Genomic DNA, 13775 nt, shown 5'->3' on the forward strand with positions numbered 1-13775 from the left:
GCTTCTCATATTGCAGTGGAAAGTTCTCGCATTTGGCTGGGGTACCTCCATGACAGCCGAAAGCAGGGTGTGCGGTGGCGGGGGAGAATTTCATTTGTCAACGTAATTTTGCCAATTCAATTAATGCTCATTTAATGCAGAGCAGGCCGACCGGCCAGCCTACAGCTGTGTATGGTGTACAAAGGCCCACGGACAACGAAGTGGGCAGTTAAGTGACCACAAACGGTCGGTCATGCAAACTCAGTGGCAGATCCACAATTACTTTTCCTAGGGGGCCAAACTCTCCTAATATGGGGGAATTATGAGACACAAGGTTTTGCATATGTGAACATGCCTTTTGGTTCCTAGTTCTCTTAATTTTATTTCCCATTTAAACAAAGCCTGTATGAAAAAAAGATAATATTGTTCAAAAGTTTCAAGTTAAAGATGAATGAATAGGTTATTTTATTTCTTTTTAAAGATAAAAACTAACAGTCAGAAAAGATGGAAATGAGTGTTCTTTTAAAAAGTTTTTCCTAAAGAAGTTGCATTACATTGACTTCATGTCCTATAACAACGAAAATATTGTTAGAAAATTCTATCCCGTGGGCCCCACCTATGTGAATCTGTTATGTTTGAATTTTATACTTAACTCGCGACGCCTCCAAACAAACAATGGGAATTGAAACAGATTTAGCTACTTATGCTAATACTTTTGCCAGCTCAAATCAAAATCAGCTGATATTTCTATTTAAATGTTGTTGTATACCATGTTTTTAAAAGACTGCAAGAGAAGAGGGTAGGGTAGGTGGGAGAAGAGGAAATATTGATTTTAGTCACGAAAAGGAGACTTTTGCGAGTATATAAAGTATGTATTTTTCCATGTCCGTCCGTTTCTACGCAAACTAGTCTCTTAGTTTTAAAGTTACCTAAATTAAACTTTCCAAAAAGTTTGATTTCTATTCCAGGAAGTATATAAGTCGGCACAGGGCGGATCGAACAAGTAGGAATAAAGGGACAAAATGTAGCTTCGTTGTAGCTGATCTTAAAGATGGTTTTAATTTGATAGAAATTTTACAAATATATCATACAGCTGCCATAGAAGCAGTCGGAATTATTGAAAATAGTAGAAGTGAAATCATAGTTTTGGATCAATGTGACCTTCTTGGGAATAAATATTTGTTAATTGTTAAATAATTGTTAATTAATATACAATTGCTGCAAGACCTTAAATCTTCCTTTCTTATTTTCCCTTCCAAAAGCAAATGATATTCAATATTTATATGCAGCGTTCTGTTGGTAGTTTAATGTAAACGATCTAAGATTGTCAGGTGTAAATTAGGAAAAAGCTCATCATATTGCTTACGATGTACTAATACTGTAATAATGTATATTATCTATCATCTATTCCGCTCTTCCTTACTTAAGGATATACAAACCCTTCAGTCCTAGACAATCCTTTATTTCTCGTCTTCTCAACAGCCTCGAAATTATTCCATAAGTTCCGAAAATTCCATAATGAGATTTAAATTACAGCCGGCGAGTGCAACTCAATTGAGCGACACTCAAAATCCCCACACAATTGAGTGCGATATACCCACATTGAGCGGGGCTCAAAGGTATAAAAGCTGGAGCAGCCCAGACCACAGTCAACAGTTTCCTCCGATCAACCACAGAGCGAGCAATCAGTCCTCACACAATCTTTAAAAAAGCAAAAAAGAAGAGACACTATGAAAAACGCTGTTGCCATTCTGCTGTGCGCCCTGCTGGGTCTGGTAAGTTCTAAGCAGAAAGAATCCGATGGCAGCCAGTAATCCGCTTGTTCCTCGACAGGCCTCCGCCGCCGACTACAAGCTACGCACCGCCGAGGATCTCCAGAGTGCGCGAAAGGAATGCGCCGCCACCAGCAAGGTGACCGAGGCCCTGATCGCTAAGTACAAGACCTTTGACTATCCCGACGATGACATCACCCGCAACTACATCCAGTGCATCTTCGTCAAATTCGACCTGTTCGATGAGACCAAGGGCTTCAAGGTGGAGAACCTGGTGGCCCAACTGGGCCAGGGCAAGGAGGACAAGGCCGCGCTGAAGGCCGACATCGAGAAATGCGCCGACAAGAACGAGCAGAAGTCGCCCGCCAACTCCTGGGCCTTCCGAGGCTTCAAGTGTTTCCTAGGCAAGAACCTGCCACTCGTGCAGGCCGCCGTCCAAAAGAACTAGGAATTCAGCGTAGTTTCGCGCCAATTCTAGAAGCGCAAGAACAAAACGTCAGCAAAGCGGCATTTTCGAGTTGAAACCCGCTCAGGTTCTGCAATCCTTCAATTGAAATAAAACCATATAATAGTGCTTGAATGAAGAGGCTTATTTTTATTAGCTGACACGCATGCATTCACATTATTTTTCAGGGCTGGCAGAGGGGCTGGTGGATCCGCAGGAATAGCTTGACATCGCATCATTAATCCCAAAAACCTTGTCCCGCCCAAAGGAAAGGCATTGATAGCTTGTTTAATTCGATTATATTTGTCATCATCTTTTTCAGTTTAGTAAATTCAACTTCTTTTCTTTACTCTATATATTTTTTTGAATATATAAATTACGCACTTTCTTTTTTATCTATTTTGTTGATTTACTTCTTTTCCAAGAGTCTTGTGTTCTTTTGATTTTTTTTATTATTTTCTTCCTTCTTTTACTGGATTTTGCCTTCTTTTAACTTCTTTTATTACGGTTTGTGGTTTCTTTTGTGTTTCTTTTATATATACTTATTGATATATATTTTTTGTTTTTCTAAATCAACTTCTTGTTTTTCATAATCTTTTTTTTTCGATTTTTTATTTGAAAATTAAAATGTGTGAAAAAGGGGAGTTTGGTGTTGGGTGCTTCAAAAAACATTATAGCCAAGTCAAGATATTCGTTTTCCATGTTGATTTTATATTATTTTCGAGGTCTCTTCTTTTCGCCTGTTCTGTTGCTGCTGATGCTTTTTTTATTGAAACGATATTTTTTCTGACGTTTTCTCTTGCGATTGTTTTCTCTTTTCTATTTTTCTATTTAGCAAAGAAGTTTGGCAATAAAATAATGTTTTTTGAAATAATATTGTAAAAAAATCTGAAATCAAATAGTTAATGGATTAAAGACGAGTGTCGGTAAATAGAATGGAGGCATTATAACAAGTCCCAATACGATGCGGATGAGAGCAAGGATTTCCCTTAAAGGCTTTTGAATATTATTTAGTTTTTGACCTAAAATTCTAGTCTATTAAAAATATTTTGCGTTTTCTAACAATTTAATTTCGTTATTCAAACCAATTGTTTTATAAAATGGCGTAATTATTGGTATTTTATGAAAAAGTCCAAATTACCTTAGAAATAACCTAAATAGATATTTAAGGATCTAGGATAAACAATATGTAAACGACAATAATCGGACGCAACCCCACAAATAAAATTTCCTTTATCAACCAATTTCAGTCTCGTTCGTCTGGGTTTTTAGGAGATCAGTTCGATATAGTTAACTCACCTTACTAGGGATTTAATAAAACAATCAGTATGGAGCATAGTAATTGGCGCGACCACGGTAACCCCTTCTGGAACGAAAGACAGACCGGGATTAGCTGGATCCAATCGGAATTGGCCAGAGCCCACTTACATAGCGCGTCGAGCGCCTCGGAAGGTGGAGTGACAGCACGCCCTGGATACACGTGCTCCTCGACCCCGGAAGCTGCCGCGGGCAAAACGGTTTGTGGTGGAGAGTCCAGGGCGGTTTGTGCGCTTCGACATTACCTAAAAGAGAATATAGAAAGGATTAACTTATTTTGAGTTTCAAAAAAGTGCGCTACGTAGTAACTAAATATCTATTTATTTAGGAGTTTATTAAGTAGCCGGTATAGTAAAACAGAGGTGCTCCTGATACTCACTTTAATTTGACGGCCTCGGAAAAGGGTTTCGTTCATGGCCAGTGCCGTCTCAACGAACTCCTTCGATCCGAACTCGATGTACGCGAATCCCTTGGGGTGCCCGTCAGCCTTGTTGCAGAGTATGGTTACTCGGTTGATGGTGCCGCAACCGTGGAAGTGGGCCTCCAGTTCCTCGGCCGATGCGCCGTAGTCCACATTGCCCACGTAGACGGACCGCGTGTCAATTTCCTGCTTCTCCTCGAGGGAAAGCGGCACTGTGGCCAAGCCGGTGGTAGACCCACCGGCCATTTGTTTGTCCACCTCTGACTGCATTTGCTTTATCTTCTCGGCCTCCTCCTCCATCTCCTTGACGCGAGCCTTAATGGCCTCTAGTTCAGGGTCGATTTGCATGCTGCCCTCCTCCTGGCGACGTGGAAAAGATGGAATTTAATGGTATTTGGCTTGAAGTGATGAGCAGACGCCCATAACCATAGCAGACAATGGATTGGCGGTGCGAAGTGACGCTCTGAAAAAGGCAGCCATTGCTGCGACTTTTGGCTTTGTATATCCCCCAAAGCTTTGCGAGCTTTTCCAGGGAATTCGGCGGGCTTTCGCAGGGCGGGCCAAGAAACTGGTTCTTGGACACTGTCAACAATGGTACCTCCAACTCACCTCGGTCTCTGTGGTGATTTCAGTCTCTTGCTCGCCGTTTGTCTCCTCCAACGACTCCAGAAGCTGATCCTCGTTCAGTGTGATATCCTCATCGGCCATGGTTTTGGATTTGGGTTTGTTTACGTCTGCTGCAAAAGCTTGGTTTGGTTGGTGCAAAAGCTTCCGGCGTGGTACACAAGACGGCAGTTGTCGTAACTAGCTGTCAATGAGAAAGAGCGGCGAAAGTGAGTACAAAGAGTTGAAAAATTCAAAAGAGCGAATGAATTGTTCAATGCATCATGCAAATGCAGTAAAACTCCTGGGCCACAACTAAATGATTTCGGGTTGCGGAAAGCAAAATTTCTAGAATTCACTGCGTTTCACCAATTCATATGCAATTTTACCCACTATTATTACGTTGAATACATGTACAAATTAGGTGCTCGCTCTGCTGACGTTGAAATCGCCCAAAATGGCCGCTACCCTGTGAAAGCACGTACGCTGGGTTGCTGTTTTTTGTTCAAAAGTCAACGTTTTTACAGCCTGGTTGACTTTTTTACGCGCCAGACCACGGCAGCTTATATATTACCCGTTTTTTGTTGGCTAATATTTACAATAATACAAAAACGTACGTATTTTTTGCCACCGAAAACAATTGTATTCGCCTCGTTTTTAGGGATGACAGTTTGGTACAGTTTTCGCCTCGATATTTTGTTTGGTGCTGGGTTGCCCAATCGATGGTGGTATTTAAATAAGCAGTTCTTGGGTGCTAGTAATAATAGTATTTTCCCACTATAGTGCAAATTTACCATAAGAAGCGAAGAAGGGGAATAATAAATTTATTATTTATTAATTATTATTATTATTTATTATTTAAACTATATTATTTCGATGTGTAAAAGAAAACCCCACTTGTAAAAAAGGACAATATATTGTTTTAAGAAAGTCAATAAAATATAACCCTTAATGTATTTGCGGTATTAGGTTGATCAAGTCTGGTATTTTGCCGCTCTATCGATGTCCAAACATTAGCGTATGTTTACAAGACCTATTGCAAAGTAACGCAAAATAAATTATACGCTATAGATTCAGGGTTATCTGCTCAACCGCATTAAACAGAAAAAATCGCACATGAATAACGATAAAAAGGGAACATGAACGATTCCTCCGATTCGGAGTACGAGGACACAGAGTACCTGGTATTTGCGGATTTCAAGAACCACATTCATCCGCACCAGCTGAAGCACGAGGACGCGGCCATTAAGATCATTGGAATCGAGAGTGACACGCCTATGGCGGAGGTGAATGGAAGCATATACCGGGGACGCTACGAACATTCCGTGGGAACCAACGTGTTCTTCGAGAAGGAAAAAGACAACCTGGCAAGTGATCCTCTCTTTGAGTCTGTGTGTCGCCAGCGGTACCAATACGTGGACAAATCCACCAAGGTAATATCTTTTGAAAGGGTCTACGTCGACAATTTGCACCAGGAGGTCGAGAAATCGGTTGAAGCTGATGACGACGAGCAGACCGAGTCAAAGCCAGAATCATTAAAGCTAAATATTACCTATAAGGAGGCTATAAATAAGTTTGGAGAAGAGCATTGAGTGTGGTGAGCTTAACAGGATCCGGAATAAGAAACACATTTTTAAGACTCACTTTTAAACAATGGATAGAACCTATATGGCGACGGAGCCAGCTTTAAACCTGCAAGACTTTCTGGACGACTACCAAAAAAAATTATCCGTTACTGTGGATGAAGTGCCCTTCTTTCTACAAACAACCCCACCACTTGTTGACGTGGGTGAAAGCTGTTCCCTGGACTTGATTGAGTCTCCAGACGACAGCTCAGTTGCCGTCTTTCTGCCCGCCGCAGACAAATGCCGTCTGACCTTTGCTCGGCCGCGGGAAAATCAGCATGTGCCCTCCACTTATTCGGCTTTAAGCCAGCACAAGGCCAAATCCCGTAAATGTCCCTTTGGCCGCACCCAGTACAGCCACAAACTGAATCCACCGCCGACAGACTCCCCAAACCTCTTTCTTGATGCTTGCGGTGAGCTAGAGCTAACCGTGCGCCTCTATCGTCCACCGCGGGCCTATCATCGGGGGTTCAAGGTGGAGATCCCTGTTTTTGCGGAGGAATACGTTTGCTTGGGCAGCAATTATCTGACCGAACTGCGAGACAAGATTAGCTGCGTTTGCAATGGAAAACGCTTCGTCGACATCAGCGACGATCCAGATGCACCGTTGCCATTAGTGGGCACAAATCCCGGATACTTCTTCATCAACGACACATTCTACAATGACAAGCGCAATCCAAACAATCCCGACTATTCCCAGACCGTATTGCGCTGGGCGGCCAGAGCAAACGGAGTGAACGGAGAAACGCTGAAGGTGGAGAGTATGGAGGGCAAAAGATTCATCGATCTCACTGTCAGCCCCGGGTCACCGCTACACTACCTGCACCATGGCAATTGTGAGCACCTGTTCGTGATCTCCCAGATCGAGATGCTAATGCCACGAAGTAAACGCCCAGATCGCAGCCTGTACCCTTATCCTCACGCCTTTAACACATTTAATCGCAGGACTTGCTATATGTGCGGCATTCGAAGCTATAGCTTCATCGTGAATCAGTCTCGGCGTCAGCTGCACGATCCCTCCTACCTGTGCCGCAGTTGTTTTCTCAGCTTCTTTTACGTGGATGGTGTCAAGCTGGGTCAGTTCAAGGCTTATCGCATGTACGACCATGTGGAGGTGGAAGACGAAGAGGAGGAGGGCAAGGGAGCGGAACGCGAGATTAAATAATCATAATCAAAAACATAATATAAATATGTGTTTTTTTTATTTGCGAGCTCCATTAACGGCAAGATTGCTCAAGGAGTTGATTGATATTTTGTTCTTGTAAAATATTCGTAGATAGATTTAAATAAAATACATACACGTTGCAACAAGAGTAACTGGCATTGAATATATTCGACTGCCGTAAGCTGCATAAATTTCATGCAATCTAGATTAGCAAAAAGTTAGTGTCCAAGTTAGGAATACAAAAATGCAAACAACGTAAATAGTACGATACATCTGGCTTAGAACTAACGTTAATAAATATATGCAGTAGTTAAATTTTTAAAAATTTGTTTAAGGATTTGCACACTTGGGTGCAGATCATAGACTTGACCAAGACCCATATAAAACAAACAAATAGACTAAATATGGCCAATAACATAATTCATTATCCTAGACAAGATACTAGTACTAATGGTACTTAGCAGTACAATACAGTAAAATTCTGTGCACTGGGACTTCGGCGTGTACGTGATGAGAGACTGTGCGCTTAGTTACTGGGCGAAGAAATGCATCAACAACATATTGCCAATCCCACCAACAAATATCATTACGAATAACTGCAGGCTGGGATTCCATACGCCCGAACCTCTTTGGTGTACGCGCTTGCGTTTACTTCAATGATAAAGCTTTGACCAGCGGCTTCTTGGCATTGAACAGCGGATGCTTAGCTCTGGAAGACCAGCTCCCGCTCCAGCGACAAGTACTCCAGCATCTGCGCCGGCACTGGCAACAGAGCTAGCTGCTCGCGTGACATCTGGCGCTGCAGGACGCGGCGGCATAGGTCCTGCAGCTTGGGCATGTTGGCGTACCGGCTCAATGGGTACTTGAGGATCACTGGGAACGGTGGCTGCATCTCGTTCGGAACCTTAACAAAGCACACAAAGTTGTCGTTGGTGCAGCGGTGCAAGATATCTTCGATCATCTCCACAATGGACTCGTACTTGAGTTCCTCAAAATGCCAAAAGTCGTCGCGAAATTCCAGTCGATAATGCAGGGTTACGTTCACAATTCGAAAGCTCAGTGTGAATTGGGATCCACTGGTTTCCGAGTCGCGGACTAGAAACGACCCAGTTGGCTTGTCGCTCAACTGCCGCTGCGAATCGCGTCTGGAGATCTCACCCCAGTACCACACTTGGCTGAAAACAAAGGGCATGAGTCATCGATCGTTAATGAATGGAGAAAAACGGCGCTTACTTTAGCATCTCGGAGCAGGCCTTGTACATAACCTGGTTGGGCGAGTGGGCGTCCTCTCGATCCAACCACTTCTTCCGGATAAAGCGCAAGTAGTCGTGTGTAAATGGTAGCGTGGGTTCCGGGCAAATGGACGGCGTAAGGAACTCGTAGGTGGCATCAGTGGTTCCGCCGTCGTCGCAGTCACCCATGGAGTGCCAATTTCGCAGGGAGCTGAGCCCTTGGCCCACCTTCCGTCGCAGTCTGGCAAACACGTTTCGCTTCTCCTTGTCCCGCCTTCTGCGCAGAGTTCCTGTGCCCGTGCCCCCATTGCTGCAGCTGGCCATGGAAGAGTCCGCTGCCTCAAGGACGCACACTTCGTTGTTGTTGTTCTGGGATCCGCTGGTGGAGACGGATGCAGACATGGCGAACGCCGAGTCGGACTTCTTGCGCCTTGTCAGGGAGTAAAACCAGCCCTTCTTCTCCTTCTCCCTGTCCCTGGCGGAGTCGCCACCGCCAGTGAGCGCCTGGTTCCGCTGGCTATATTGGTTTTGACTCTGGTCGCCGTGGCTCATTTTGGAGTCGGATCGAAACGGAACGGCGTCCTCGTGGCGGAATCACATCATTGGTCTAATTCGGAGCCGTGATTAATGCCTAATTTTATTGATAAGAACTATTTGTTTTCGTTGTACACAAGAACTGTCTTATCGCTATCGGCCGTGCATTTCTGGTTTGCTATCGATAATATAGGGGAGTTAAAAAAATTAAATTCTCCAGAAGGTAAGCCTTTATCCATTATTTAAGCACCCCAATTTGGGCATTTTTAAAACTGACTTAAATAATTAAAAAATAATATCGCAATGACTTAACTATATTATTTTTCTTTTTGTTATTTATTTTAAAATTTTTAATATTTAATTTATTTAATATTCAATTATTTTGTACTTCACACAGGCTATATTTTTATGAATAATATATATATATATAAAATATTTAATTTATTTTGCAGAAAAATAAACACATCGACTTAACGATAACGCAATCGATTATAATTCCATCTCTAGCCAGTTCAGCGCATTTTAAAAACATTTTAATGAGAAGAAAACTAATTGCACCATGCGCCACTCCAGCATGAAAGTGGATTTATCAAACTTTTTTAAGGACGAACGTCGACATTCGTTAGTTTTTATCGATGCAGCATGGCAAAACATCAAGGACCTCCAGGACCACATACAAACCCTCTTCAGCTTGGCAAGATTTTTAAGAATCGGTAAATCCTAATTCTAAATAAATTGCACTCCAACAGAAGGATATTAGTCTGCTCACCACAGATGGATGCTTTCTGCCCCCGAGGGAGTCTATCAAAGTGCTCAAGTCTGCCGAAGGGCTCAAGTAGGTAGGCTTATTCCTTTTTACGAGCTACTCGAGCCTATTTCGTCTTTTGCAGAGCCTTTCGGTTAGCCAGTTGCGATAATGAAACCTTTTTAAGTCCTGCTCCTGTAAAATGCAGCAAAAAGAGGAAGAACCGATCCGCCGATGAACAGGTTCACCTATCTGCTTCCACTCCCCTTCGACCATCAAAGCGCTCCAAGAACCACAGCAACGCAGACTGGCTCGAAATTGCGGCAGAACCATCTTGTGTGAGAACGGATGAGATGGAAGATGAGGCTTCTAAATCTCCTGTGCAGTCTAAGCGTTTAAAAAACAAGGGCAGTGCAAAGGCCCCTGAAACTAAGACAGAAGTTTCGAACATGTCAGTGACAATTGAGGCAGAGAACAAGGAATCTTTTCCTCAGATTCAACAACTATCCAGAAGCACGAAACGGCCAAAATCGCCCGGCGGTACTGACCAGGAAGAGAACGAACCTAATCCTGAGAGTACTTCTCAATGTCCGCTCAAAGAAGGTAAAGTGTCAGAAAGCAAGAATGAAACGAAAGCGCCTAACATTCTATCAGAAAAATCTGGTGCGGTAACGCTGCAGGAAGACAAAACTCAAGAGGAGCAACAAGAAAATTCTCGAAAAAAAACTGTGGATCAAATTGAGAAGGGTCCTGGGATTTATGCTAGTCTCCCATTGATCTCCTTCCGCTCCCCTCTCTTGGAGATGTCCTGTAATGTTCCGCGGATATTTCAATTTGCAACTAGAACCAAAGAAGTAGAAATTTTGGAAAATATTAAACTTAAGCCTATCAATGCACGCTTTTTGCCGCAGACGGAGGCTAAGATCGATGACTCGGCTAAACAGTTCTCAAACAATGGGAAAGATTCAACTTTAGAGATCGAATCCGACACTGTACGCGACGTAGAACCTCCAAATGTTCAATATAAAGAAACAGTTTCAGAAGATACAAAGACGGCGGACGCTACTTTTTCGGAAGACATAATTGAAACTTCAAAAACTCTTCGGGAGAATACAACTGGAGTTGAATCCGCTTGTCTAGACAATTCGACTGAACCTGAGACCACTCTTCTGTCCGAAGCTGAAGCAACTAATCCACTTGAATTTACTGATTCCGAATTACTTCTGCAGAACAACACTACTATGGAAGAAACATCCAAAGTCGAAACAATTCTGCCAGATTACGCGAATGCATCTCTAATTAAAAATAAAGTTGATTTTGAGGATGTTAAACTGCCGCCGGTACGCATTTGTGCTGCACAACTAGTATCCGATTCCGATGACGACGTGATGGTGGTAGATGACTCCAATATGGACGTTTCAGACTCTGATTCGGAAATAGAGCCGGTTCCAGGTGAAATCACAAGCATTATATTGGTAGTTCGATAAACTTATAAGCGTACTTCACTTCTTAGTCGTAGAAGATAGGCGGTCTATAGACATTATTAAGGATCTAATGCGAAGTGCAACTCCGCTTACGGGCCTGCCGACCAGGGGCGATACTGTTCTATTTAAACTGCTGAAGATTAAGGGAAACGCAAACTCAGGAACAACCGAGTTTATAGCCGGAAACTGCACTTACGTGAACCGGCGCACCAAAATCGTCACAGTGGAAACAATAAGTAAAGGAACATCCATTTAAATTGTGTACCCGAAACTGAAATTTTTTTAAAATTGTAGCTTATCCCCTCGAAATTGGACGCATAATGACTCAATATTATATGAGTGGCATGGATGAGTCTTTTGAAGATGTGCGTACTTTAAGTATCCATCTTAAAGATATGAATGAAGCCAAAATCGTTGTCGCCACAATTGACTGAATATTATCATAATTATGTGTACATTCTTGAGTTCTATTTCCAGGGCTTCGTAAATTTATAGCTCTTTAAAATACAAACGATTAAACAACATCTATATGTACGAATTCATGTTAGTTGCCTATCCTCTACTTAATGTGCTCCTTGATCTTCTTCAGCAAGTCGTCGGCTTCGTCACCGGTCTTTACGCGCAGCAACAGCGAGGTAGCCTTGGAGTCCTCTGGCGTGGGCACACATACCATCATCACATTGTTCTTACCCATGCGCTGGCAAGGTATACCCTCGCTAAGAATAAGATTGACCAGGATGTTGCCTAGATTGGTGTCGGCGCGGACTAGCAGTTGGGTCTTTTCTGAGCCCTTGACGGGTTTTAAGTACAACGTGCCTACGCCGCGATCACCAAAGTCCTTGTCTTTCTTTATGAATACCTTACACCGCTTGGAGTATACAGCGTCATCCTCCACGACCTGTTAAAGTTACGTTAACTTCCAAATGAAAACAAAAAATGTATTTTAATTCACCTGTTTAAACTCTACTTTTGGGGGCGTGTCCTCTTCTTCCTCCGCTGCTTCTGCTGGTGGCTGAATGTTGCCGATAGAGAAGGGCGTGGCACTGTTGGTGAAGGAAAAGCCCTTTGTGCCGCTTTCTGCTCCTTCAGGAGCCTTTCCGAAACCTGCAAACAAGGAAGTGCTTGGCTTGTCGTCGGCGTTACTTTTCAGTCCGAAGGAAAAGCCATTGGCCTTCGGTGGCGAGAAGTAAGGCTCATTCTTTTTGGTGGTCGCATCCTTAGCTCCAAAACTGAAAATGCTGGACTTAAGGGCATCATCGGCTTTGGCTTCTCCAGAGTGTTTTGCTGTCAAAGTGAAGATACTGGCGGAAGACGGCACGGCCGCATTGGAAGCTGCCGTGCTGCCGAAGGAATACAGTGGTGTTGTGGTCGTGGTGGTTGTCCCACCACTGGTTATGGTGCAGTTGGGCTTTTTAGCAAATGGAGATACATTGGTGCCTATTGGGGCGCTGGGCTTTCCAAACGAAAACGTAGCAGACGGTTTTGATGGCGACGATGCACTAGACACCGTCAAAACTGGTTCTTCAAATCGGGGTTGTGCCGGTTTGGACTTCGTGGAGTTCGTTCTAGCGCTCTCCTCGTCTTGCAAATCCTTTAGATGCTCTTCATAGTTCTTAAACACTGGTGTCAGTATGCAGTAGGGAGTTTTTTCCATGTGTTCCTGCAGGAAATTCATGACGGCGCGATTCAGCTCGGCAACGCTTTCACGGTACTCGGAGCTCTCTATGTTGGATGTAAAGCTAGTGCTACTGCTGCTGGCTAGCGCCATTTTTGCCTCGCTGCTCTCCTTCTTGGCAGCTGATATGTTGCCAAATATGGAGGTGGTCGGCTTGGCGCCATCGATGGTACTTGTTGATTCCTTTGCCGGAGAAGAAGACGGGGCCGTGCTGCTGGTGCTGGCGGCGCCGAAAATGCTAGTGCTGGCAGGCCTATCGGTAGAGCTGGAGTTGAGCCCGAACGAGAATGCAGGCTTTTTTGACTCGCTGGAGGAGGTCGTGGCTGGAGCCGGCAGATTGGCCAGGAAGGAGAAAGGCGAGCCCGCGGCTGCGCTCGCAGCCGGCTTGCCGAAACCTAAGAGCAATCGATGTGAGCAAGTCCCACAGGTCTAAAAGGGTTCCATAGCTTACCGGAGAATCCGCTAAACACGCTTTTCGGCTCTGCCGTCTTTTCTTCGGCGCCATCCTCTTCAGCGGCGGACGATCCACCGGCAATCTTGCGGCGCGCTTTCTTGATAACGCGTGTCTTTAACTCATCTTCCGTGGCCGTACGGAAGGTACCGCGCTCCTCGGGTTCCTCCTCCTGGTCCCAGTTGTCGTGGTTCAGGTTCGAGGTGGCCTGTCGCTTGCCAGCCATCTTGTTCTACTCTGTATTGAAATTCAAAGCAAATGCCAGTGAAAATGCAAAAACCAAATGAAATCCACACCGCGTTGCTGACGGTCGATAAATCGCTCTCT

The 13775-nt window shown here is 43.9% G+C and overlaps 7 protein-coding genes across 13 annotated transcripts; 4 read left to right on the forward strand and 3 right to left on the reverse strand.

The window, feature by feature from the left end:
• The first annotated feature begins 1594 nt into the window (after positions 1 to 1594).
• On the forward strand, positions 1595 to 2331 carry LOC122626831 (general odorant-binding protein 99a). Its single transcript, XM_043807249.1, has 2 exons — positions 1595 to 1754; positions 1813 to 2331. The coding sequence occupies exons 1-2, from the start codon at positions 1710 to 1712 to the stop codon at positions 2197 to 2199; spliced, it is 432 nt and encodes a 143-aa protein (XP_043663184.1). The 5' UTR covers positions 1595 to 1709; the 3' UTR covers positions 2200 to 2331.
• On the reverse strand, positions 2324 to 5228 carry LOC122626827 (polyadenylate-binding protein 2). Of its 5 annotated transcripts, none has more exons than XM_043807241.1 (6): positions 5155 to 5228; positions 4544 to 4742; positions 3893 to 4294; positions 3625 to 3758; positions 3496 to 3562; positions 2324 to 3084 (listed from the first exon to the last, which is right to left on the reverse strand). In XM_043807241.1, the coding sequence occupies exons 2-5, from the start codon at positions 4640 to 4642 to the stop codon at positions 3520 to 3522; spliced, it is 678 nt and encodes a 225-aa protein (XP_043663176.1). In that variant the 5' UTR covers positions 4643 to 4742; positions 5155 to 5228; the 3' UTR covers positions 2324 to 3084; positions 3496 to 3519. The 5 variants fall into 5 exon arrangements, with proteins under 5 accessions (XP_043663176.1, XP_043663179.1, XP_043663177.1 ...); XM_043807244.1 differs by having other exon boundaries at positions 4544 to 4738; positions 5155 to 5198; XM_043807242.1 differs by lacking the exon at positions 5155 to 5228 and adding an exon at positions 4940 to 5096.
• Positions 5229 to 5525: 297 nt separating this feature from the next.
• LOC122626830 lies at positions 5526 to 6213 on the forward strand. The gene is made up of 2 exons (XM_043807247.1): positions 5526 to 6134; positions 6199 to 6213. Exon 1 carries the CDS (start codon positions 5677 to 5679, stop codon positions 6127 to 6129), a length of 453 nt encoding a protein of 150 aa, XP_043663182.1. The 5' UTR covers positions 5526 to 5676; the 3' UTR covers positions 6130 to 6134; positions 6199 to 6213.
• Positions 6056 to 7337, forward strand: LOC122626824 (snRNA-activating protein complex subunit 3). 2 transcript variants are annotated; one of them, XM_043807236.1, is made up of 2 exons: positions 6119 to 6134; positions 6199 to 7337. In XM_043807236.1, exon 2 carries the CDS (start codon positions 6206 to 6208, stop codon positions 7325 to 7327), a length of 1122 nt encoding a protein of 373 aa, XP_043663171.1. In that variant the 5' UTR covers positions 6119 to 6134; positions 6199 to 6205; the 3' UTR covers positions 7328 to 7337. The 2 variants fall into 2 exon arrangements, with proteins under 2 accessions (XP_043663169.1, XP_043663171.1); XM_043807234.1 differs by having other exon boundaries at positions 6056 to 7337.
• A 5-nt stretch (positions 7338 to 7342) lies between these two features.
• LOC122626825 lies at positions 7343 to 9245 on the reverse strand. Its single transcript, XM_043807237.1, has 2 exons — positions 8561 to 9245; positions 7343 to 8502 (listed from the first exon to the last, which is right to left on the reverse strand). Exons 1-2 carry the CDS (start codon positions 9109 to 9111, stop codon positions 8031 to 8033), a joined length of 1023 nt encoding a protein of 340 aa, XP_043663172.1. The 5' UTR covers positions 9112 to 9245; the 3' UTR covers positions 7343 to 8030.
• Positions 9246 to 9571: 326 nt separating this feature from the next.
• LOC122626821 (coilin) lies at positions 9572 to 11846 on the forward strand. Of its 2 annotated transcripts, none has more exons than XM_043807231.1 (5): positions 9572 to 9787; positions 9843 to 9928; positions 9984 to 11290; positions 11352 to 11558; positions 11617 to 11846. In XM_043807231.1, exons 1-5 carry the CDS (start codon positions 9653 to 9655, stop codon positions 11754 to 11756), a joined length of 1875 nt encoding a protein of 624 aa, XP_043663166.1. In that variant the 5' UTR covers positions 9572 to 9652; the 3' UTR covers positions 11757 to 11846. The 2 variants fall into 2 exon arrangements, with proteins under 2 accessions (XP_043663166.1, XP_043663167.1); XM_043807232.1 differs by having other exon boundaries at positions 9654 to 9787; positions 9843 to 9932.
• Positions 11769 to 13771, reverse strand: LOC122626823 (nuclear pore complex protein Nup50). The gene is made up of 3 exons (XM_043807233.1): positions 13449 to 13771; positions 12275 to 13392; positions 11769 to 12220 (listed from the first exon to the last, which is right to left on the reverse strand). Exons 1-3 carry the CDS (start codon positions 13672 to 13674, stop codon positions 11882 to 11884), a joined length of 1683 nt encoding a protein of 560 aa, XP_043663168.1. The 5' UTR covers positions 13675 to 13771; the 3' UTR covers positions 11769 to 11881.
• Between the last annotated feature and the right edge of the window lie 4 nt (positions 13772 to 13775).

This window comes from Drosophila teissieri, chromosome 2L (genome assembly GCF_016746235.2).
Source record: "Drosophila teissieri strain GT53w chromosome 2L, Prin_Dtei_1.1, whole genome shotgun sequence".
In the NCBI taxonomy this organism is placed as follows: domain Eukaryota; kingdom Metazoa; phylum Arthropoda; class Insecta; order Diptera; family Drosophilidae; genus Drosophila; species Drosophila teissieri.